The sequence below is a fragment of the Cyprinus carpio genome, chromosome A2 (assembly GCF_018340385.1).
Source record: "Cyprinus carpio isolate SPL01 chromosome A2, ASM1834038v1, whole genome shotgun sequence".
NCBI lineage: Eukaryota > Metazoa > Chordata > Actinopteri > Cypriniformes > Cyprinidae > Cyprinus > Cyprinus carpio.
The window spans coordinates 17,895,844-17,920,721 of record NC_056573.1 but is presented as its reverse complement, the minus strand read 5'-3'; the positions used below and the strand labels follow the sequence as shown (position 1 = coordinate 17,920,721).

General features: G+C 35.7%; 2 protein-coding genes across 3 annotated transcripts; one reads left to right on the top strand and one right to left on the bottom strand.

Moving 5' to 3' along the window:
• The first annotated feature begins 2,202 nt into the window (after positions 1-2,202).
• nmnat2 (nicotinamide nucleotide adenylyltransferase 2) lies at positions 2,203-10,088 on the top strand. The gene is made up of 11 exons (XM_042776163.1): positions 2,203-2,427; positions 4,638-4,726; positions 5,793-5,860; positions 6,002-6,080; positions 6,171-6,288; positions 6,377-6,457; positions 7,374-7,418; positions 7,841-7,917; positions 9,136-9,237; positions 9,404-9,471; positions 9,547-10,088. The coding sequence occupies exons 1-11, from the start codon at positions 2,343-2,345 to the stop codon at positions 9,647-9,649; spliced, it is 915 nt and encodes a 304-aa protein (XP_042632097.1). The 5' UTR covers positions 2,203-2,342; the 3' UTR covers positions 9,650-10,088.
• Positions 10,089-11,253: 1,165 nt separating this feature from the next.
• lamc2 (laminin, gamma 2) lies at positions 11,254-22,664 on the bottom strand. Of its 2 annotated transcripts, none has more exons than XM_042776153.1 (22): positions 22,307-22,664; positions 20,014-20,187; positions 19,709-19,832; positions 19,473-19,615; positions 19,254-19,385; positions 18,967-19,156; positions 18,639-18,746; positions 18,324-18,544; positions 18,058-18,234; positions 17,501-17,734; positions 17,252-17,388; positions 16,488-16,644; positions 16,192-16,397; positions 15,953-16,032; positions 15,347-15,484; positions 15,075-15,219; positions 14,737-14,886; positions 14,403-14,517; positions 13,381-13,577; positions 13,025-13,183; positions 12,834-12,933; positions 11,254-12,242 (listed from the first exon to the last, which is right to left on the bottom strand). In XM_042776153.1, exons 1-22 carry the CDS (start codon positions 22,380-22,382, stop codon positions 11,989-11,991), a joined length of 3,417 nt encoding a protein of 1,138 aa, XP_042632087.1. In that variant the 5' UTR covers positions 22,383-22,664; the 3' UTR covers positions 11,254-11,988. The 2 variants fall into 2 exon arrangements, with proteins under 2 accessions (XP_042632087.1, XP_042632089.1); XM_042776155.1 differs by having other exon boundaries at positions 18,324-18,539; positions 18,643-18,746.
• Positions 22,665-24,878: the final 2,214 nt, after the last annotated feature.

Sequence of the window (24,878 nt, the reverse complement as noted above, 5' to 3'; positions counted from 1 at the left end):
TTGGTCGTAGTTGTTAGTAATCTGTGATGACGTACACACAGGAGCGCGCTGAATCACGTCACAGACCCCGCCCCCTCGCTTTTCACAGCTTGGCCAAATCCAGACTGTGCATTGTAGCAAGGCTAAATACTTTAAAGGGTCCGTACAGTTTGACCTCTTATACTAAATTTTGCTGGCCTATCAGCGGGTAGGTATAATTATAATGTGCTACACTGCAAGCAATACAAATCTGCTACTGTTATGAAACGTTTCCTGCTAAGCTTTAACATCCAATATATATTTTAAAGCGCAGTCTCGGTTTAAAAACGAAAAAAAGTGTGTCAAATAAAAGATTGGTACGCAGGTTGCCAGATTTGCATAACAAAACTAGCCCACTGGCAAATTAAACAGCCAGAAAAAAACTGTCCCCCCTTCCCCCGGTTGTGACGCCCCTGGTTGCAGGCATACTCAACACATTTCACAAGGATGTTTATCAAAAGGAAACCTCACCAACTTTCCTGTGTCAAATGATTTGCACAAACCCTTGCAATATGCAGTCATGCTTCTGGTCCTTTATGTTTTGAGCGCTCTGATGGGTTTTGTGAGTAAAGAAGGACTAACAATCCCCACTGGTTGCATTTGCTTATAGAGAGAAAAAACTGCATAACATCTCCAGTAAAATGATTTGTTAAAATTAGTTGTTTTCACCATTTGAAACATGTTTGAGAGCTTGTTTTGCAATTGATGAGTCACACTGTGACTACAGTGCTTCCATATTCAAATGCCATCATCAAGGATGGTGTTCGCTGTACAGATAAACACATCATTGATGTCATGCCAAATTCAACTAAGGCTGAACTAAGAAAAAATGGCATTGATTCAAAACTGCACACAAGTCTAATTCATTACATTTATTCATTGACTGTAGCAGACGCTATTATCCAAAGTGACTTACAGATGAGAATAACACAAGCAGAAGTGATTAATCCAAGCAGCTCTGTTCGGCAGCTGGACTTTTAATTACATTTGCATAATATATTGGACAGCATTTGCTGCTGACTAGTTATGATTGGCTTGAGAATAGTCTGAGAGAGACAAATCCAGTGAGGCTCTGTTCAAATTGATCCATGATTCACACCTTGCAGCCATAGGACCTTTTGTTTGAGACAGAGGCAGCCAGTGTTAATGAGGGCCACTGGCTTGCCTCTCTTGACTGCTTGTCTGCACATGTGTGTACTGAATGTATTTTTAGTGTTGACAAACATGGGGTGCAAATGCAGTTTACCCACAGGGCATACCAATCTGCTGCACTAAGAAAGTCTGTAAAAATAAGGCACAATGTGTTAAAGGAATTTTCCATATTGATTTTTCACAGGTGTTTAACTGTATTTTGAATTATGCATTGTTGTGTTTTAGGGTTAAAGGATATGTATGTAAATCTAATAGCTAGTGTCCTGGTAGAAAATGAACACACCTTTTCCATTTTTTTTTTTTTCAGAAGTTTTCTTACAATGTACTGATATTAATAAATTCTATACTATATTAAGCAGTTGTGTAGGATCATAGACGGCAAGATTATAAAAGGAAAGCTATGCAGCTGTTCAGAAACACCTGTTTGTGTCCATTTTTGGCAACAAGACATGGATTATTTTTGTTTCTTGCAATGGGATCCACTTTTTTGTTTTTGACAATTATTTATTAATTTGTTACTACAAAACAGAACCTTGATTTGTGTGGTTTTGTTATTTGTAGGATAAACATAAAGCAACGAAATCAAAAGGAAATTCATAACGGATTAATGCAATTTTTTCGTCCAATTAATCAATTTGCATAAATTTATAAATATATCAATTGTTCATTATATATATTATTTAATTTTCAATTTAATATTAATTTATTTATAATCTCTCTGCAATAAAAACTCTTCGATTTTGTAATTTTCTAGAAATAAACATAAAGCAATAAAAATCTAAATCATTTTAATGGCAGTAGGGTTGCAAGTAATACAATTGCAAACGTCTCTAAATGTTTGTGAAAAAAATGCAAAGTAATTTTGTTCATTTATTTTCTGATCTGTCATATGATCTTTTGATATCTGAAAACGTTTGTCATGTTCTAAAGTAACAACAGAAATAAGAAGCACTAAAAGAATCGGAATCGTTAAGAGGAAACAGAGTCATTAAGATGAATCGGAACTGAAAGCCGTGTTTCTTTAAATGCGCAGGAACAGATCACAGTGACGCTCTGCCTCTCGCGCCTGCCGCAGCCTAATGAACCTCGCCTCTTGCTGCGGTCTCACAACAAAACAAAAGGCCTTCAAATCCGCGACATATGTTAAAAAACGATAGATCACCTCAACCAAAATGACGGAGACCACTAAAACGCATGTCATTTTGCTGTCATGTGGAAGTTTCAACCCCATCACGAAGGGACACATTCATATGTTCGGTGAGTATTTCGCCTATTCTGGATGAAGTGGACGCGCGAGCTGATTTTTAATTCAGCCGTTTGTTGAATTTGTATGTAAACGGATTCATGGTGTCCGTGATGATTTCAGACATTGTCATGTCACGCTTGATGATCGATTAGATGTTTCTGTGATAAATTCTTATTGTCGTTCGCTGTCCAAAGCGGAGGTGCTGAAATGGGCGACGGCCTCAAAACCCTGAAGGATCAAATCGACTCTAGGTTCAGATGATGGTGCTGCGCAGCCGCATTTTTAGCAAAGAAATCTTTATATTCATCCACTGTTTTGCGGACGCAAGCAATATAAAACTATGATTTATGATATTTCAACACACGTAATTAATCATTACTTCTGCTAATGATACTTGGCATGCTAGAGCGCTTATGTGAAGACAAATAACAATCAACATTGTACATTTAACTTAATGTTATATGAATATGCACGTTGAAACTCTAAGAGACTTTAGTATAGACCGACCTTCTTGCGGCATCTAGGACACTGAGGAGCTTTTGATGTTAATTTAGACCTAAGGAAAGTGAAATATATTTGGGGCTAGTTTTAATTCATGCATTTAAATATGTTTGCATCCTTTTAACTTCTCAAAGTAATTTGTCATGTCTACTTGATTTTATACGTTTTCAGAGATTTAATTTGATTTAGTGTCTTCCTTGTTTTTAATAGTCAAAAGTGGTTGAGAGTGTAATGAATGTATCACTATTAGTTTCAGTCATTAAACAGTATACATTCAATTCAGTTTTCAATTCAGGATATATGTTTTATACCTTTATATCACAAGAAAATATATTGAACAAATATATGTGAAAGCATGAAAACCAGTAAAAATCTTTTTTATAATTAGAATTATGAGGACAGAAAGTCACTGCTCCATAAACATTTATGACCAAAACAAATTAAAACCAAAAGACTTTTAATAAGTCCAACCTGTGTAGTTAAAAGAAAAAATGACCACATAAATGATCCTGTATATAGTCTGTTAAGCTCTTATGTTCCATTTGGGGAGCCCAGGAATAATTAGTTTAATACTTTATGACTTTAAAATTATAAACAAAATTTCAGCTTGATTTATCCTCCAGTAAATACTGATATGTGACCCATGTTTTTAAAATGCATATCTACTTTGTGGTAAAACTGTGCCTATGGGTTTGATTAGGTCAGAGGAACATGTTAAACAAATATGAATTTGTATATTTAAAAAGAAAAAAAATAGTCAAGTAAATCTCAAAAGAACACAAGGGTTTAAACTTGGATGTTTGCACTGAAAATATGCATTTATACCATCATACTGTATGTGACAGAAACTTAAGAGTGCATGTGGGAAAGGAAGAGACACTCAGAGAGAGAGAGATTTCTTCCATCGGCTCGTCCATCTCCACATTTCAGTGTGCCAATAAATATACCAGGGGAAAAAAACATAGGAGCTTTGTAGTTTCCTTAATCCAGTTACTGCAGCTGTATTTCTCAGAGCATAAGCAAGATGAGGAGTACCAACACCACAGTTTGATCAATACATTTCCACTGTTTTTCCCTTGAAGCAAAAGCATCTGCGTGTCCATGACCTAATTTTTAAGCCTTCTCCTATTGCATGTCTTTGCATATATTGAGGTACAAAAATAAAAACGGGGTTTATGGCTTATTCTGAGCAATGGTTCTGACGGAGATCAGTGGTATCATGCAGGCTATGCTGAACCGCTTGGATATCTGATACCACTAAAAATATGATTAAAAAAAAAAACACATTTAAATGCTAGCATTTCATTTATTAAGTATTGAATATCTTGGTTTCTGTAGCCTCTGCTTTTCGATGTGGCCTCATTTTTCCTTTCTTTGTAGTTTGTTTTGCACACAAGAGATATTTTCTAAGGAGATTTGTTCAGATTATTTCATGTTATGTCTGCCTCATATCCCCCAGCAGGAGATTTTGTTTCTGACATTCCCTTCTGTCAATATTTTCATGGGGCTGGGGGTGTGAGGTTATATTAGACAGATGAAGCATTGTGCTTACATTGTGAGAGAAATCAGATATCAGTCATCAAAGTTAAAACAGAGGTGCTGTTCTCACTTTTTTATGTCTCTAAGAGAATTGCTTTCATCCAGTCTAACATGGCATATAGTGTGTTACAGATAACAAAAAATGCTCATGAGATAACAAGGTAACCTGTTTGGTTTGCAGAAAAAGCCAGAGAGTACCTACACAAGACTGGACGATTCATTGTGATTGGGGGTATCATCTCACCTGTACATGATTCCTATGGCAAACCGGTAAGAGAATCTGTACATTTTAAGGTCTAAAGTTATTTTACTATTGTATATTTAAGTGATATCCCAGAAATAGAGTGCTATTGATTCTTATATTGTAGATAATCACATCTGTATCGATGTTGAGGCTAACGTTGTGTGTAGAATTGCAGTTCAGTAGCTTACATCTTTAGACAGATATATTACCTGTTGCTTTTCCTATTTTTGCTTTGCCATCTGACACAGCTCCAAACAAAGCCACAGCAGAACCGTTGCGCATCTTCCTGAATGAATCAGTTTTTTTGAACGAACTGTTTTAGGGAATGATTCAGTGACTTACTCATAAAGAAACTTATTTTGTTCTCAAATGAATCAACATTTTTGAATGAAGCAAATGATTCCATGACTCGATCACCATTCTTAAGAAAGTCACTTGTCGCCATCTACTGGTGTATCTATGTAACCTGCAAAAAGAGTCAAGAAATCCCCATACAAACAGTGGACTGGTGTACCAGTAGTCTGTTTAAGGTGCAGTCACGTTAGTGAAATTTTGAGGTCAAAATAGGTTGGTTATGTAACACAACTCACATATAAGTCACTTTAAAACCAAGAAGGTTTGGTAAATGCTGCAAATTTTTTGTAACACATCTCACATATAAGTCACTTTAAAACCAAGCAGGTTGGTTTTAATCTGAATTATACAAATCATCTCTAATATTATCAACACAACCCTGAATTAAAAAGAACTTTGGCCTAGTTTTCTTCTCTCTTAGCAACAAAATATGAATAATAAATGCTTTAGAAAGCAGGATTCAGTCGTTCCTACTTAAATCCTTTTTTGATGGGAGAGGTATAACAAAGAAACTATTTTAGAAATCATTGTTTTGAACCCTGATTATCTAAAAAAAAAAAGGCAAATATGTAAATAAAGGGTTTCTTTTGATCAGATAGGTTCTCCTTCTTTTGAGAAGCAGATGTAAACAGATGTAAAAAGAATATTGTTTGAAGTTTGAAGATATTCTCTTTATTGGTAGGTGGATGCCTAGATGACTCACTTTTTCTTGTTTTGGTTTCTTTTCTGCTTGTGTAGGGCCTTGTCCCAAGCAGACATCGTCTCACCATGTGTCAGCTGGCAGTTCAGTCTTCTGATTGGATCAGGTAACTGTCAATTAGACAGAATGTAGATCGGCAACACCCTCATTAGAATGCTATGCAGCACTTAGCCTTGAGTTATATTGATGATGGATATATATTGTAAAATGGACATAAAATGTTTGATGGATTAATGGTCTTCTGCAGAGTGGATCCTTGGGAGTGCTACCAGGACACCTGGCAGACCACTTGCAGCGTTTTGGAGCATCACCGAGACCTAATGAAGGTTAGTCCAAAATTTGGTCTGAATGCTACCAAATTTTTTACTTGTACTCAATCTTGGCTTGAAGTAATAAACTGTATTGTTGCTCTGCAGAGAGTCACAGGATGCATTTTGTCCAACGTCAACACACCTTCCACAACCCCTGTGATTGGTCAGCCTCAAAATGGGACATCTCCTATTTATCAAAACACAGTCAACAAGTCTGTAGCTAGTAAGTGATTTTTAAATGTTCCGATGTTTATGTTTGGTGTTCTGGAGAACAGGCTTTTCATGATTGACTTATGTCTCTATTTCTCCAGTTAAGCTTTGGGGAAAGATGAGTGAAAGTCTGGGTAAAATTTGCTGTGTTCGCCCACACATGGAACGTTATACATTTGTTGGTAAGTTGGTATATTCATGTACAGTATGTAATACATATTAATGTTGTAACTGATTAGTCGACAGTCAAAAACTATGGAAAACTATGGATAAAAAAAAAATAAAAATGGTAATTGTAACTTGCAACACAATATTGAGTTTATATCTTGCAAAAAAAAAATTATTGCGAGAAAAAAGTATGAATTGTAAGATAAAAGGCTGCACTTACCCTTTTTATTTTTATTACATGGCAGAAACAAAAAAATGAAGAATAATTGCGAGATGTAAACTCAAAATTTGTGTGTGTGTGTGTGTGTGTGTGTATAGTTTAAATCTCACAATTTTAGAGATATAAATTCTCAGTTTATATCTTGCAATTCAAAAAGTCTGAATTGTGAGATAAATAGCCACAATTACCTTTTTAAATATTCTATTTCGTAGAAGAAACAGGCTCATATTTCATTTAATTTTTACAATGGCTGAAAAATTGCTTAAAAATGCTAAACTGCATTTAATACATGACATGCAAATTAATAAATCACATTGATCTCAATAAATCACATACAGTATATGAATATTTGTTAAAAAAGCCCCCAGATCATTCAAATCAGTTTATTTAATTTTTGTGTTCATTTTTTAAAAATTAGTCACTGCAATAACCACCCTGGACTTTCAGTCTTGTAATTTTAATGTCACCATTTCAACCCATTTCAATCTGTGAAATTAAAATGTAGAGAAAACAAAAGTCTGTTAACAGATATGCCACAACCTTGTGGTTGGGTTCATGTAGAAATCACATAATTACATATAATTATTTTGAATTATTCATCCGCCTCACATAGGATATGTGTATCAATTTTACATGACTCTGGTGACTTCCATATGAGTCAGTTATCACTGTAACCTATCATGCCTTTGTTTTTGTTTTTTTCTGAACAGACGAAAATGCCAACCTTGGTACTGCAATGCGCTATGAGGAAATTGGTGAGACGATGTGATTTTCCTGTGGCTTTTGGTTTCAAATCAGTCCTTGCTTGTCGCTTTGAGTCATCGTCAGAAAATACTGAGTTTGCCCAGGGACAGAAATAAACTCACTGTGTATTTCTCCTCAGAAAAATATAACATCAATAAGACAAAGAAAGACAAACGACTGTCAGAGAAATAGACAAAACAGTAGAAATCTTTCTATAAGTCATGAAATGTGGTGGTGTTTGTCTGTATACTGCGAAGAAGACATCAGTGTGCTGTGAAGTGCCTCATTCATTCATGGGAAAAATGTGACTTGTTTTTTTTTTTCATCTTTTCAAAGTTGTTATGTTTACCCCCACAGCAAAGGAAAAGCATCTCATTACTGTGTCCTGTGTTTTTTATGGTGTGATGTGTAACTGTGATTGTGGTTTGTTCAGAGTTGCGTATCCTGCTCCTTTGTGGCAGCGATCTCCTGGAATCTTTCTGCATCCCCGGCTTATGGAAAGAGAGTGATGTAAGATATAATTACTTCTTTCTTTCCCTGTGTTTCTTACTCATAAATGGCTAAATATTTTATAGAATATAGTATTCTAGCACGCAGCTTGTATGTTTGCATAAATTAAGCAATATCTCAAGTTCAGACCAGTGACATGCAGTTTTAATTATAATATATTGCTATTGCTTTTATTCAACAGTTCAATAAACAGTAAGTTAATAATATATATATTAATATATATATATATAGCAACTTAAATTGTAGACACAGCATTGACGGTTGTCTGTTTTGCTCCACCAATGAAATGGTTCCAAATGAAGCGAAAGCAGAATCAAGCATTGAGCATTTCCAAGCAACACAGTGTTGTTTTGTTCTTGAAAGAATCGCCCGGAGATGCCAGTTTGCCAGTTTCAAATGATTATTAAAAAGCAAGCACGAACTATACGAACAGTGCACTAAGTGTCCGAATTCACTCACTCGTTTTTCATTCACTCCTTCAAGTGAACTGTATTAGTGGCCTAATAGGGGGTGATTTCGGATTCAGTCTTGATCTGTACCTTAATCAATCTGCGTTTTTGAACAAATATTTTAAGTGAATTGATGAATTCGGAGCAGCATACTACTTGTACTAATTCTGCCATAGAAGGATTAGTAGTAGTAGAATGCTAGCATGTGGTTTGAATCATTTGAATCAAGATATTTGTCACTTGTCTCCACCTACTGGTGGTACAATGTAACCTGATTATTTCCACACTACTAAACAGTGTTTTTTAGTATCACTGAGATACTATTTTATTTTTTTGATATTTTGAGTTAGTTTTTATTTTATTTTTGTTCATTTTATGTTTTAGTTATTGTGTTGTGTAGTTTTTGTCATTTTTATTAGTGTTTCTTAAAAACATGTCTATACAGTTTTTATTAATTTTATTTCAGTTTTAGTTTGAGTTATTTTAATATTTATGAGTCTACTATTATAATAATGTCTGTATAAAAATCATAAATATAATGTGACAGTCATTAAATTTTGATGCAAGGTATGGATTAAGGAAATTATAATCAACCTGAAACTTTTATTTTTTTTCAGAATAACATGCATTAATGAATTTTACACAATAAGACCAGGAACATATATTAATAAAGAAAATGGCATCGGTTTTGATTGATCAGTTACAGCACTAACAATGCATCTTTAGCATGTGTTGTTAAACTAAGTATGTGATTATTATATTCTTCTAGATGGAAGTGATTGTGGAGGATTTTGGGATAGTGGTGGTTCCTCGGGATGGAGCTGACACAGAAAGGATAATGAACCATTCATCTGTGCTCCGAAAGCATAAGGTATTATTTGGGGTACAACCTTTTAGCTTTGCTTCTGTAGTTATTATTATTTGCGACTAAAAACATGTTTCACAGCAACTGTGTTTTAATACACAGTAAATGCATGCCGTGTAGAGTGTATTTGCTGTTTTGTGATGTTAATACTGCTTTGGTTGTCCTCTCACAGGACAATATAATTGTGGTAAAGGATGAAATCGATCACCCGATGTCAATCGTCAGTTCCACCAAGAGCAGGTGCGTGTTCTCGCTGTCTCTGCATAATTCATCTCTCCATTCTGTACCGCAACCTTCTGCTTTTCTCCTCACCAGACTGGCTCTTCAGCACGGTGATGGTCACGTGGTGGATTACCTGAGCCAGCCCGTCATCGACTACATCCTGCAGAGTCAGCTCTACATCAATGCTTCTGGATAGGGTGAAGAAGTCCACTTCTGAGCCATCAGTCATCCCTGTCTGTCTCTCCGTGTAATCTAGAGTATAACCCTCCTGTGCTACCACTGCTTTTCCATGTAGAGGAGCATTAATCTGTCCTCCCCTCTTACTTGTGTCTCACTGGGATGTACAGCACTGTGCCTAAGGGATCTGCTCCACCAATCAGCTTTAAGGGACTGGGTGGGCTTAGGTGCCCAATAGGAGGAAGAGGAGAGAGCCTCACTACCACTATGACAGAAAAAGAGTGTTTTTGATTGAATTAGATAATTCATTGCCTGCTATAATGTCGGTCTTTGCTGTTGATTTAATACTTTCTGTACTTGTGGTTGCATGCCTAAGGGTTTTCTTTCAGCGCATGAGTGTTTAAAATACCACGTAGACCGTAGTCTGTGGTTACAGTGTCTGCAAAAAAAAACAAAAACTGTGCTTTGACTCATCTCATCTCTAAATACATTTTCTACTCATCAGTCAACTGTATGTACAGAGAACATCTCATATACTGTATTATGGCTCAATGTTTTGTCTTCAATGTGCATTCATGTATACGTGGAGTATTTGCTTGCACATTAAAGAATGCAATTTCATTTACTTTGCTTTCGTGCACATTTACTTCTCACAGAGCTCCTTTGCACAACATTAACATGCTAACATGTCACGGATGTGGTGTCTAGTAAAGCCGGTCACTGCCTGTGCATCAAACCATTCATTTCAGGATGAGATTCCTTCTACTTTCGCTTGTTTTTTGAAGAGACCATGCTGAGATAGTTCAAGTTTTCTGTTCATGTTAGACAAGGACAAAAAAACGATATGCTTTTAAACTCTTTTTAAAGCCGTTTGATGGTTGGAACATCCTTTAAATGATTAAATTATTATTTGAACTGCTGCACATCTAACACAACCTTTATAAACGAATCAAAGTGTATTTGATGTGAACAATAACAGATTCAGCGAATTCTGTATATTGTGCATAATTGATTTTGAGCGGCTTTGCGATTTTAGGGAGGCTCTGGCTTTATGATATGAAGAAGACTTCAATATATTACTGTGATTATTGTGAACATGATGATTCATTTTGATAATTTTAACCAGAGACTATTCATAAATGAAACTAGAAGCCAGAATGTTAATCTTCGAAAATGTAAAGCAAATTAAAATAATGAGATTGTAACTTTTATTAGATATTCCTTGTGTAACTGTGTGCTGTTGGTTATGTTCATTGTCACAGACATTAAAGGAGAAATATAACACCCCATTTCATATTTTGAATGGATTATATTTCTCTAATATACAGAGAATTATTAAACACACTAATACCTCATAACATAAATTCATGATTTTTATGTAATTTTTTCATTTTCATTGAGCAGTAACCATAGCAACTGGTATATGAGGAATCACTAGGAGACTTAATTTTCTCTCAATGTAAATTCATTAAAAAATAGTGGGAAATACAAATAATATATTTTTTCATGCATATTTTTCATGCTGCATTTTTCTGTAGCTCTACAATCTTCATTGCTTCCTTGCATTCTTCACGCCTTCATTCAAAATCATGAGCAACAAAAATAGATATTGTTGATGATAGTTTGTTTCTTGTATTTTTATTGCCCTCTTGCTTTTAAATTGATTATCGAGATAAATCTCCTTGTATACATATAAAACACCATATAAGATTATAAGGTTCTGTTTTTAAGATGCTAAAACTGTAGATCTTAATTTTAGATCTTCAATATTATTCATTTTTTAGTTAGCTGTCAATGGTGTAAAGCACGTATAAGTGTGTCTGTGTAATGTCTTACATTAATATATTTCTACTTTATAGTGGCTATTCGATAAGCATTCAAAAACAGAAACAGTATGTTGCCATGACAATAACTTGTGTCCTTGATGACAATACTGAATTTAATAAAACAAAATAACAAGAATGAACAAAAAGAATGGACATTGTTAGTTTGTGCATTTCTTTCATGTTTGAAAGTATTTTTTACTAGATGCTGAAGCAGATGGAGAAGCAACTGGATGTTACTTCTTATCTAGAAGAATTAAAGATATGGTATATATTTATCTATTGATCACCCAAAACAAAATATCTTTGGCAATCATGCAAAACAGAAATATCATTTACAACATTTCAAACTTCACAGTAATAATTTTAAAAATTAGAAAAACAAATTAAACTGAAAAAATAAATACTAAAAAATTCTCTCACACAGTACAAAATCATGTTATTACTTTTTAACTAGGGTCAGTAAGTTAAACTATGATCACAATGTTACATAGATTAAACTATGTAACATTGTGATTTAGCCCTGCAGTAACTTTTACGGCCTTTCAATAGGTGGTATGTTGTAACAGCCATTAGGAATGCTTTTACGGATCTCCTCTAAGTTGGCAATGTCAGCCAGGATGGTGTCAATGTCACTGATCATGCCTGCAATGGTGTCTCTCTGCTGGGCTTCCTTCTTCTCCAGCTCCCTGAGTTTGGGCCTCAGCTCCTTCTCCACGCGACTGCGGCTTTCAGTGATGGCGTTCTCTAGCTCGACCAGTCGTGTGCCGTCAACTGTCCCGGGAGTTCCTGGAAAACAGTATTACAGTCATGGTGAATCCTTGCTCAGCGCTGGGATAAAAATTTGGATATGAAAATATATTTAGCAACTAATAATATTTTTAGTTCTGCCTCCGACATGCCATTATCACAGTTACATTTTATAGAAAAGTCTAAGATTCTCTGACAAAGTTTGTCACACTTTTATTACCAAATGTATTTTATATTACTAAAATAAACTATCACAAATTATTTTTGTTAACTGAAATAAAGCTAAAATAAAATATACATAAAAAAATAGAATAACTTAAATAAAAATAAAATAAAAAAAACTTTAACAAAAATGAGAAATGGTACCTAGGCTGAAATAAAACATGTTGAAGTTGAAGTACTAAAATTACTAAAAATGAAGTAAAAATATTTAAAACAAAATGAAATTTAACAAAAAAAAAAGCACATAACAAAATTACTACAACTTTAACTAAAATGAAAAATAAACACACTGAACAAAAGCTAATTTCAAATATTAATACTATAATAGTATATAAATGATACAAAAAAAATGTTCACACTGCACTTGACTGTATGTTTTGCATGTAGTGAATTATTGTTATAACTCACCTAGTGAGCTCATAATATCATTGATTGTCTTTAAAGTATCACTAACAGCATTCCTGGCATTCTTTGCGTTTTCAAGTGCCCCAGTGGACGCCATGACAGCCTGATTTAACAATAGAGAAAATAAAATTTAGCATTTACATGTGATTTCAAATATCTTTCTCAAATAGTTTTATATAAGCAGACATTCTTACATTCTTTGCTTGAGTTATCTGTGCTTTTGCCTGGTTTTTCTCTTCATTCAGTTTGTCTCTAGTTACAGAAGCCCCTTTCATCAGACCATCCACATCCTTTTTCAGTTTAGTGGCAGTTTCCAAAATTTCCAAAGAGGGCGGAAGAGCATCTGACATTCCCTGTGGAGACATACAAGCATTCAAAACTTTCTGTATATGACTCAAATAGACCCACTCAACTCGGGTCATTTAGTACAGCTAGTGACAGATGATGTGAGAAACTGAACTGGTCTTTCTGTGAAATCTTAACGGCATTGGCACAAATACTGTTTTTACAAAATAAACAGGTGAGCACTCAAGGTAACAGGTCGTCATACCTGCAGTTTGGTTGCAGTGCTTTTAAGAGTGTCGATAGTATCCTGAGCATCTCTGTATTGAGGAGACATTGCATCCAGAATGTCCTGAGTCTTAATGTTGTCAGCTATGGCCTTCTGGATGGTGGCATTGATGGCAGGAAGTTTTCGAATAGCGGCATCTGCCAGATCCTTATTACCACTGATCTGATCATCAAATCCTGAGTAAAGACACAATAGAGAAATGCATATTTTTTTAAAGAGTTAAGGTTTATTGTAATGTAAATAATTGTAGTTTAAATAATGACAGAACATTATCTGGAGATATATACACTCCTGCTCAAAAGGTAAGGTAGGTAAGAATATTTTTAAATGAATACTTTAATTCAGAAAGGATGCATTAAAATTATCAAAAGTAACAGTAAAGACATTTATTACGATACAAAATATTTCAATTTCTAATCAGTGCTGTTCTTTTTAACTATTCATCTGAGAATTCTGAAAAATGTATTACTGTTTACATTTTACAAATGTATCACATCTATTTTTAACACTGATTATGAAAAATCATGTGACACTGAAGACTGGAGTAATGGCTACTAAAAACTCAGCATCGCCATCACAGAAAAAAATGACATTTGAAATATATTACAATCGAACACAGTTATTCTAATAATAACAGGGACTGTAGATTAAATTATCTCTTTTTTTAAAAGATATGTTTATTGGGAATATACATAAAATTATGTAACATGCATGCAAAAGCACTAAGAATATCAGAACATTCCTTTTTTTTTACAGTTAGATGAAATGATCTCTGTAGCTAGTTCTGTAGCTAGTTGTCTCTGTTAAATAAACAAATGAATATTTGAATAAAAATAAAAAATATTTAACAATATTCTTATTTAACTGTATTTTTAATCAAATAAATGCAGCCTTGCAGAGACTCCAAAAATGTTAAAACATACCTTTTGACTGACAAAATCTTCAACTGAAGTGCATACATAATATTTAATAGCTTGTAGAAGTCTAGTGTTCATCTGTACCTTTGAGTGTCTCTAGTGTCTTATCCAGACTATCCATGTTGTTGGCAAAGATTTCCAGAGATTTATTTTTAACTGCTTCTGCATCATTTGCCCTGGCAAGAAGTTTGTCTTGAACCTTAAATCAAGTTAAAACAATTGTTAATTTTCCCGTTGACCCAGGAACAGCCATTAAAGGTCAAGTCTTGTTGCAAATTTTTGATTGTTGTCAGCATACCATCGACTTAACATCAAGCTCATTTTCAGTCATCACATTCTTACACACATTGTTCTTTGAAATGATTGGTTTCTGAACAATCTACACTGTCAGAAATGTTTAACAGAGGATTAGGTTTACCTGTTGGAAACTCTTGGCCTTATTGAACAGATCGGCTGTCTCTTTCTGCTCCTTGAGCAAATACTGCTGAAAGTCCTGGTACTGTGATAAATTCCCCTCCACCATACCCTTCAGACTATCGAACTTGGAAACCACACCAGCAATGTCCTTCTGCAGAAACAGAACGATAATAGTACAAATTGTTCATGTTATATTGTGTATTTTTGGAGACTCTGGCATGAACAGCAAACATTTTGTAGAAGCGAATGGGGGTTCGAACAAAGATTTGCATCTCCTGTATTCCCCTATTTTTACTTAAACTCTTCTACAAACATAAATATTTAATTAAGATTGACTACCGCAAGGGGCTTTGGAAGTTTCTTCTCCAGGTCAGATAACTGTTTGAGAGTGTTCTGAGCCACTCCGCTCTCCTTTCCAGCTGTATCAGTCAGTTGAACGGCCTTCCTATCCATGTCAAGTACTTTAGTTACATCTGCTTCATACCTGAAAACAACATCATTAGAAAGTAAGGTCACTGACTTTATCTCTGCACAATTCAGGTAAACACTTGGAGAACATTATTTGGTTTAACAGTGTTTCTAATATAAAAGTTAAGCTATATGCAACTTACTGTCTTTTGAGGTCCCTGAGCTCGCCTTTGACATTATTTTCTCGATTGATGACACCTCGGATGAGGTCTATGGCTTTCTCAGATTCTGCTAGAGAATTGGCTGCAATGGTCTCCACTGTCACTGCCTCACCTTGGTGCCTGGCAAGAAAAACCCCTTCAGTCAGTCTTTTTTTCAGTCAGTCACATATTTTGGATTCACAGCAAGATATGTACTGCAGATGTGCTGTGGAAGTCTAGTCAGCGGTTAAAGGCATTTTTAATGCAAATGCAAATTTTAAATCTTTCTTACCATAGACAGCAAGGGAAAAAACAATTCTAAATGCAAATATGGCAACAAATGTAATGCAAATAATAATCATGCATAGTTATGATAGCAATTTTTTATTTTATTTTGTACAATAAAAATGTCTTCATATGATGTTCCCTGTTAAGGCTGGGTCGTGAAGCAAAAAAGGTTCAGAGCCACCACATTTTAATGTGAAACTGTAGGAAAACTATTAGAGCTTTTGTTGAATATGCAACTGCCTTATTAGTGCACATGCAGTTATGGATCTCAGCATGTGTTGTTCCACTGTTTGTGGCATTTGAGAATAACACATGACTTACTGCTTAGCAAGATCAGCAGCTCTCTGAACCAAATCAGACAAGGTGTCAGCGCCTGGCAGCGCATCACCTGAGGGAAACTCCTGAAATAGACATAAAGGGAATGAGGGAAATGCTGAGAATTTTTATTAACTCTCTATGTGACAGTTAGGCTGGAGATCACATCTAAACACCCATATATATATATATATATATATATATATATAAAAACACCCATACAAATCTAATAATGAAATACTCACAGCCTGTTGGATGTCCCGTTTGGCCTGTTGCAGTTTTAACCTGATCTCACTGATGAGTTTACGGATTTCTGAAACTTCTGTTCTGTACTGCTGATCCTTGTTTCTGATCCCATCCACTGTTGTCAACAAAGCCTCCATTTTTCTGTCCTCTCTCAGTTGGGATCGGCTAATGCTTACCAGTTTATCTTGAAGCTGTTTCTCTGTATCTATTTGGTATAAAAAAGCCAGTGTTAAAAACAGACAGTAAACTAACTAAAAACAATAAATGAAACAAGACGAATAAAGGATTTTCGTACTTGTGAGTTCATTTGCTCTGATTTGCAGGCTTTGCACCATGACCTCTGCAGCCCTAATAGCTCGTACCATCTGAGCATCGTTGACTGGAGCATCATCACCTCCAATTCCTTTAAATAAATCCTCCATGTCTTGCAGCTGTCTTGCGTAAACCTCCATCTGAAAAGAAAAACCCCACAATGTTCGTCATTTATTCACCACCATTTATTCATATACCTCTACTTTAACAGGTGTGCAGGGACTGGATCCAACGCTACAGTAAATGACATATTTAACCTTGAGTCAGCAGGCTTTTGTAAATGCACTAGAGTTAACAGCAGTGAGATTTTGTGCATGCTGGTCGCTGGGCAAACAGCACATTTAATTCCACCCACACAGGCAGTGTTCAAGATCAGCGCCAAAGCAACATACCGTTATATCACTGTCCAGATAATAAACAATCATCAAATCCAGCAGGGCTCACTCATTTTTTCTTTCACACAGCGTATAGTGTAAAGTGCTTATTTTGACATGATGATATTAACCGATCATTATTTTCTCATGGTTAAATCACACCCTCATACATATATTTCAATATATTACTGTTTTTACTGTATTTCATACAATTCAATAATTCAAAGAGACTTAATTCAAACTACATCAAACTAAAATGTATTGACCTAAATTATTTTTCATATATATGTTCCATGTAAATTACTAATATAATATATATTTTTTTTATTAGTTTGTATTTCTTAATTTTGTTTTCAGTTCTGCAATGTCTTACCTTGCTCTTGACTGGGTTAAAGCAGGAAGGACATGTTGATTTGTCACATTTGAGTCCATCGTAACCTTCCTTACACTTGCACTGTCCTTTATCATTGCATGAATTTGACACAGAACCCTGTCGGTTGCAGTTACAAGCTACAAGGAGAAAAAAGCAAAACTTAGGTGACTTTCACTGTTATGGATTACATCACTAGTACAATCTGCAGCATATATTCAGGCTTGTGACAATTATAGTATTTTTCCATACCTTGACATGGCTCTGTGGGGTAACTGTGGTAGTATCCATCGTCACAGTTCTCACACTTGGGGCCGGTGCTGTGACTCAGGCACTTCCGACACTCCCCTGTTCGGCGGTCACAGTTACCGACAGTGTTCTGGTCCACGTGGCCATAACATTGGCAAGGCTGGCACTGTTTGGGAGGGCCGTACTCTCCCAGAGGGTCTCCATAGAAACCGTCATCACAGATTTCGCAACGAGAGCCTTTAAAAAAATGTGTTATTAGTAAATATGGGGAATAGCTCCATAATGTTTAACAGCACAACAATTTAGTACACAATCGTAACGAAACAAAGTTATTTTAGAGTTAAATTTAAATTTCAGCTAAAGTTTATAATAAAATCTAATGCATGACTTTTATAATTCTGCTTCTGTAGTGCTTTTTGACAATGTACAGCTTGACAGACCCAACTAGTTTTATTATATTGAAAAGGACAGCCAGGAAATGAAACAAGTTTATGTACATAACAACAGACTTTTCAGTTTTGGGTGAACATCTACGTCAATGTTTCCTTGGTGTTCCTCACCTGTAGTCCCCGGGGTACAGCGAGCACACATCACCTCCTGGGTTCCTGGAATAATATAGCAAGCCTCACCCTCGGGACAAGGACACTTCTGGCAGGAGTTGGACTGTTGGCGGTTGACATAATAACCTTTAGGGCACATCTGCAGATTTGGTATCTCATCAGCTGAGTAACAGCCTCCTGTAAACACAACAAATCCACCTTTCTCAGCTCAGACTTCTTTTTCATAACTGAAATACGAATGTTCATTAAACACTGAAAAAACAAACCTGTTTCTGGATCACAAGTTCCACCCTGACAGGAGCAGGGATCACAGGGGCTTTGGGGGCCTTGGCCAGGGAAACGTCTCCGGTATCCAGTGGCACAGCGTTCACAAAACAGTCCACCATAACCAGCAGGGCATCTGCACTTTTCTACCCAGATGGCAGGAGTGCCAGGACCCAGTTTAGCTGACACCAGAGAGACATCATCCAGATAACCACGTCCTGTTGTGAAAGCAGATATACAATTCTTTTATCCATATATATGTTTTCCACAATATATGCAGCTCAGTGATACATTACTGGAGTGGAGAGATTAAAGACTCACCAAATGTTGCTCTGATTTTAATGGCTGTAAGATTGCTCAGAAGTGTTTGAAATTCTGTGGATGAGAGCTGTGGTTTCCATTTGCTGCCAGGCTGTTCGTCCAGTCTATAAAGTATAATATGCATAAGAAGATTTATTATCAGCCTCAGTCATAGACCTTTAAACAGGACAATCAAAATATCTCTACACTGATATGGTACCCATATATTATGTATCCCTAAAAATTCCTAGACTTAAACAGAGGCAGGAACCAGGGCAAGGTAAGCACCACTCACACTTCTTCAGAAAACACAATGATCTGGTTATTAGAAATGAAGTGACTCACTTGAATGTGTAGGTGATTTTCTTGCCACAGTGCACCACAGTTCTCAAGTCTCCTAGTGAAGCAGACACCTTAAGACCTGCTCCTTCTAAGATGACATCAGAGGTGGAAGGACGACGGACACCTCTGTCCAGACGCAGAGCGAAGCTGAGCGTCTGACCGTAGCTCAATGCCTGATTCCCCAGGTACGATGCTACATTAAACACAGAAGCACAGGAGTCAAGGAAATGGCAATACATCACTAATGGTATATTACTGATATTAAGTAATATAAAATGTAATCCACATGCCTGGAGCAAACAGATAAACAGGAAGGACCTCCTTAGAGATAACCTCAATGTCTTTGTGAGTAGGAGACCACCTGAATTGCACTTTTGAAGGGTTCACACCTTGAGCGGTTGCGGCTCGCCAGCCCTCAGGTCCTGTGAGACGAGACAAAGTTTTGAATTAAATCAGCAACTAACACTGAATGTGATTTACTAAAATCAGAGATTACACATCAAGCTCACCGTTTTCAAAAGTCGAAGTGATGTTGTGAATGGAATATCCCTCAGCTGAGGAGCACACACTTGAGTGGCCATTGCAAAAGCAGGGCAGGCATTCCTCTGTGTTATACGTGAGACGGCCACTGTTACGTGACCGGCAGTTTAGCCTGCATAAGAAGAACATTGATTGAACCAAATAATTCTACATAGTAATACTGTAGTTAGATGGCAGTCAGAGATGTAAGGCTCACTGTTCTCACCTCAAAGGTTCACATCCACTGGCAGTGACTGGAGAGCCATCATGACAGCGGTCACACTTGTCTCCATAAACTGCTTGTTTACAAGTACACCGTCCCTCATTGTTGCAGACTGGTCCTTGAGAACCTGGACAGAACAAAGTATAGGCATTTTGTACAACTTTACTCAGATAATGCCTGTATAGACTGGAGACAAAAAAAATGTAAACTATTAAATATACTATATACTATACTATTAAATATAAACTATTAAAACTGCATTTTCATTATATAACAGGGTGGAGCATCCCTTTAAAGCAGCAGCTCACCTGCAGTGTTGCAGTTGCAGGGCACACAGTTGTCTCCTGCCCTCTGGTGGTAGTATCCTTCCTTACAGTTTTCACAGTGCCGCCCTTCGGTGTTTCCCTGGCAGTTTATACAGTAGAATCCCAGCTGATCTGCTCTGCAGTATTGTGCCTTACCATGACATGAACAGGCAGAGGCTGCAAGACAACATGCCAAGATGGGTTACTTGATGTCGACATTTTTCTGTTCAAAGCAGGCGCCCATAAAGACGTTCTGTGGTTAAGGAATCTGCTGAATAAGCAGACATTTTACAGTCTTTGAAAAGATAGTATCGATGTGCATTGTCAAAGTTAACTGGCGCCAGTCAAGTTTTTAGTAGGATTGCTGTGAGCAATGGAAAGTAACATCTAAAGACCGTTTTATACCTATAAAAACTAACAATTCCCACAAATGCAGAAAATTACACCCCACCCTAAGGTTTATTCACTCACTCTCCAGGTTATTATATGGACAATTACTGAAACCCACAAACCATAAGCTACCGCAGAATACAATGACAAAACCACACATGTCTGGGGATCAACAAGTATCTGAAAGACACTCCGGACATCCAGAGGTGGACATCTTTTCAAAGGGAAGAAGAAATGCCCTCAGCTGTGTAAACTCATTAGACCATGTAGGATTACCTGCAATAAAACAACCTAGTCCATGTTCAACCAGGCCCACAGTATGCTGAACACACAGACGATTATGTATGTTAGATAATAGACAGGCTTTGTGGGTAGGACAAGCTCACTCTTGTAGGTAATTTATCGTAAAGGTATAATGAGGAAATATAAGTCAGCATGAACCAAACCTCATCCACTCAGAACAGACATTACATTCCGCCTAACCGGGCAACATCAGGGTCCCTCACAGGTGAGGTGAGCAACACAGGCAGGCAGCAACAACAGCCTCTCAATGAGAGACAAAACTACCCAGCTGTTAGACAACAGTCATCCTTACATGGCCCCAGGACAATTTTTTTTTTCCCGCACAGACTGTTGTGTTTCCAGTTTCGAATGGTTTTTTTTTTTTTTTTTTTAGTTTTTATTTTCTTTTTTATTATTATTTTTATTATTATTAAACTTGAGAAAGCCAACTTACTGATCTGATATTTAAGATATTTGCTTATGCTTATCATGCTAGAAACATAATCCTGCTAGAAACAAAATGTTAACAACATGATGTTTGCATTAAAAATATGTTAACAACATTCTAGCAACATGCTAATCATGCTAAAATTATAAATTATATAATAAAATTATAACAATGCTAGCAACATGTTAATAACATCAGTCTAATCTGTCTATCTAAACTTTCAAACTTCAAGCTTTTAGGCTACAACTTCAAACTTTCAGGCTAGGCTTTCTCAAGCCAACTTCAAAGTTTGTTCTCATTGTTATATGTTTTTAATTTTATTATGATGTATTACTTTGGCATTAAAAAAAGCTTGTGAACACTTCCTCAATGGTGTTTCTAATTCTTTGGCTATATATGATATCATTGAAGAATGGAAAAAATATTTATTCTGTTTACTTGACAAGGAGTCCTAACACAGAAAAAGCAGTAGGATGCGGCACAAAAAAAAAAAAAAAAAAAAAAAAAAAAGTCATAATGAACTGCATATATAATAATTGTAGAATTTGAATTCGTTTTTGTGGGGGAGGGGGGCCAGTTGCCTAGAAGTAGCCTACATTCATAACACAAGTTTATCATTATTACAATTTAAATTATGCTAACTGTATCTAGCTAACACATTTTCCCCTGATAGCTATGATTATGATGAGTATTGTGGTTATCATAAGACTATTATTATGATCTGGTTGTTATATGATGTTTAAGTCAATAACTCTGTCAGTAGTTTTTGTTACATTGCAATTCACTATACTCTGTTCTAGATTAATTATAATCTACAGTAAATACAGATAAAGTGGGAGACTTTCTGTCACTAATGTTGTCTTAAAATATGATGCCAAATGGATTAGCCACTCAATACCATACCATGGTACACTGTTACATTTAAAACAGAGAAAAATATGAAGAAATGTTAAATACACAAACTTATTGTACTAGCTGTTTCACTTTCACCTTAAAATAGCTTTCTTGGACTGAATTTATTCTGCCTATCAGTTATGAAAAAAAACTATTCACAAATCACTCAAGATTTAGCAACACTTGCAAAGCAAATTAGTAGCCTACTACTGTACGTACCAGTTGTCTACACATCATCATAATGTCTAAAATGAATTAACAGGCAGGCAAAACTTTACTTACATCGAACTGTTGAGTGAACTGGAGACCAGATGCAAACTGCGCAAAGAATGATCCAACTGATCTTCATTTTCCACATCCAAGAAACAAGATTTAATGCCACGTTCTCTCTTTTATAATGTCTGCTGGATATTAATGATCCTGGCGGTCCGTTAGTCCTCGGTGCGATGAGCGGACACCTGACGGTTCTGCCAGCTGATCCCCGCGCGCGCACTTAAAAACTTCCCTACCTGACAAGCGCGGGCACGTCAAGCTCCGTGTCTCAACTGTTCATTTACTCAGGAGTGATTCACACACCATGTGCCTGATAAGAAATGTATCATGCCATTCCTCACATAAAGAAGTGTTTGATTTAAAAGCCTATAACTACAGCACCAGAACAATGAACCCATTGTTCATCAATGCTTCAGCTTATTTGGTTCTGATATTAAAAGTAGGATATTAAAGCTTGAGGCTGTATGTAGGCCTAATAGACATAAGATCCATAGAAGTGTTTTCAATAAAATGATACGGATGAAATGGAAAGTACACTTATTGTGAGCTTTATCTTATTTAGCACGTCGTGTTTGGGTTTACAAATTGTATAATGCCTGTACTGGCACTGAATCTGTTGTGTTGAACTGTGTACACAGATCCTGACTTAATGTGCCATTTAATTTAATTAATTCACATTTGGCATCTTTTTAGTTATATACAGTAGACCCTATCTTGAAAATGAGTAGTAAAGAAAAAACATTATATCTCCACAGAAACCACAGCTGTCATCAAAATACCGGCACAAACTGAACCGCACTGGACGAGTGACTGTAGAACAGTCAAATATACCGGAGTCATGAAAAATCCACGGCCGGAGGGCAGATAATTTTCTACTGTGTTCAGCTGGCTACGCCCTGTCACGAACTCTCGAGAGGAAAGGAAAGACGCTGGGCTGAGTCAGAGGTGTCTCAGCTACGCATAACCAAAACACACCCAAACATCCAGCGCCACACATCTTTATCGTCCACACCTTGTTCCTCACACAGACGCAGTGAGCCCCACCTAACTCTCCAGGTAAACATGCTCCGGCCGCAGAGAACAGCATGGCATAGTGTGAAGCACACCCTGTCTACCTCTCGCAGGACTCTGCCAGCACCACACCCTCACACATGGACAGGATAAGAAACAGAGAGAAGGTAGAGAAAGTCTCATAAGCTCTCTCATAGATCACTGAGGACAACGAAAATACAAATAATGAAATAATGACTTTCAGTTATTAGGCTACATAAAGAAAACACTGCAAATTTTATGTCCTCCATAGGTTTGATTGGAGAGCATATACAGTGGCCCTAAAATGAATCTGGACATTTATGTCACATTTAAAAATGTATGAATTTCATTGAATTAATATATAGTGTGGCATGTATTTCAAAAAAGAAGAAAAAATGGCCGAATGTCATTGCATTAATATATAATGTGACATCTATTAAAAAAAAAAACTAAATAAAATAAAAATGCATGAATGTCATTGCATTAGTATATAAGGTGTCATCTATTTAAAATATAATAAATTAAAATAAAAATGAATAAATGTCGTCTCATGAACATATAATGTGGCATATATTTGAAATAAAAATAATAAAATAAAAATTTAATTGCATTAATATATATTGTTATATATATTTAATTAAAATAAAAATAAATGTTAAAATGTTTTATTCATTTTTTTTTTGTTATTATTTTTTGTTCTTTATTTTTTAAGGGTTCTTCATTTATTTGAAATATATATATTTCTAATCATTTAAATGTCTTTAGGGCTATGTCTTTAGAATTTGGGTCTATTTAAAATAAAATAAAGTAAAATAAAAATGCATTAATATATGTATTGTGGCATATATTTAAAATATTATTTTATATTATTTAAAGAAACATTCAACACTCTTTCTAAACACAACATTTCACAAAACAGTTTTTTTTTAGGTTTTAAATGATAAAACTAGGTTACAGATATACAAAATGAAGAACAAACTTATTGCTTTTGCAATAAGTAAGTTATTTTGTAATAAAGATTTAAATTCAGTTGAATGACTATAGAAGTTCTAATAAACTCGTTTGATTCGACTGATTCAAGGACTTGACTCTGCAGATGATAGTTCACATGATGGTTCCTTTCAATCTAGTCATCAGTCTGGTAGATTTAGAGAAAAACCCTCTTTATTTCAGTATTTTAGAGTCATGACTGCCAGCATGTTAAAAGAGAGAGCCTTATGTTAAAGATGTAAATGACTTTTGAAAACTCAGTTAAGGCCAAAACTGGCACAATGCTTTTCATTATGTGTCTAGTTCACATTTTGTACTTTCAGCCTTTTGGAGGTGAAAAACACATTTAATCAAATTGAATGAAATGCAACCGCATATGATGATGGCCGCTGAGTCATGGCAAAGTCTTACCAAATTTAATTAGGAAAGATATTGATAATAGTGCTGATTTTGTATCAGATGAGCGAATGGTCTATAACACTGAAAAACTAGATTTGGTAACGAGTCTGTGTCATTTCCTGCACAGCAATAAAGACATAGCTATGCCTACACATTACTG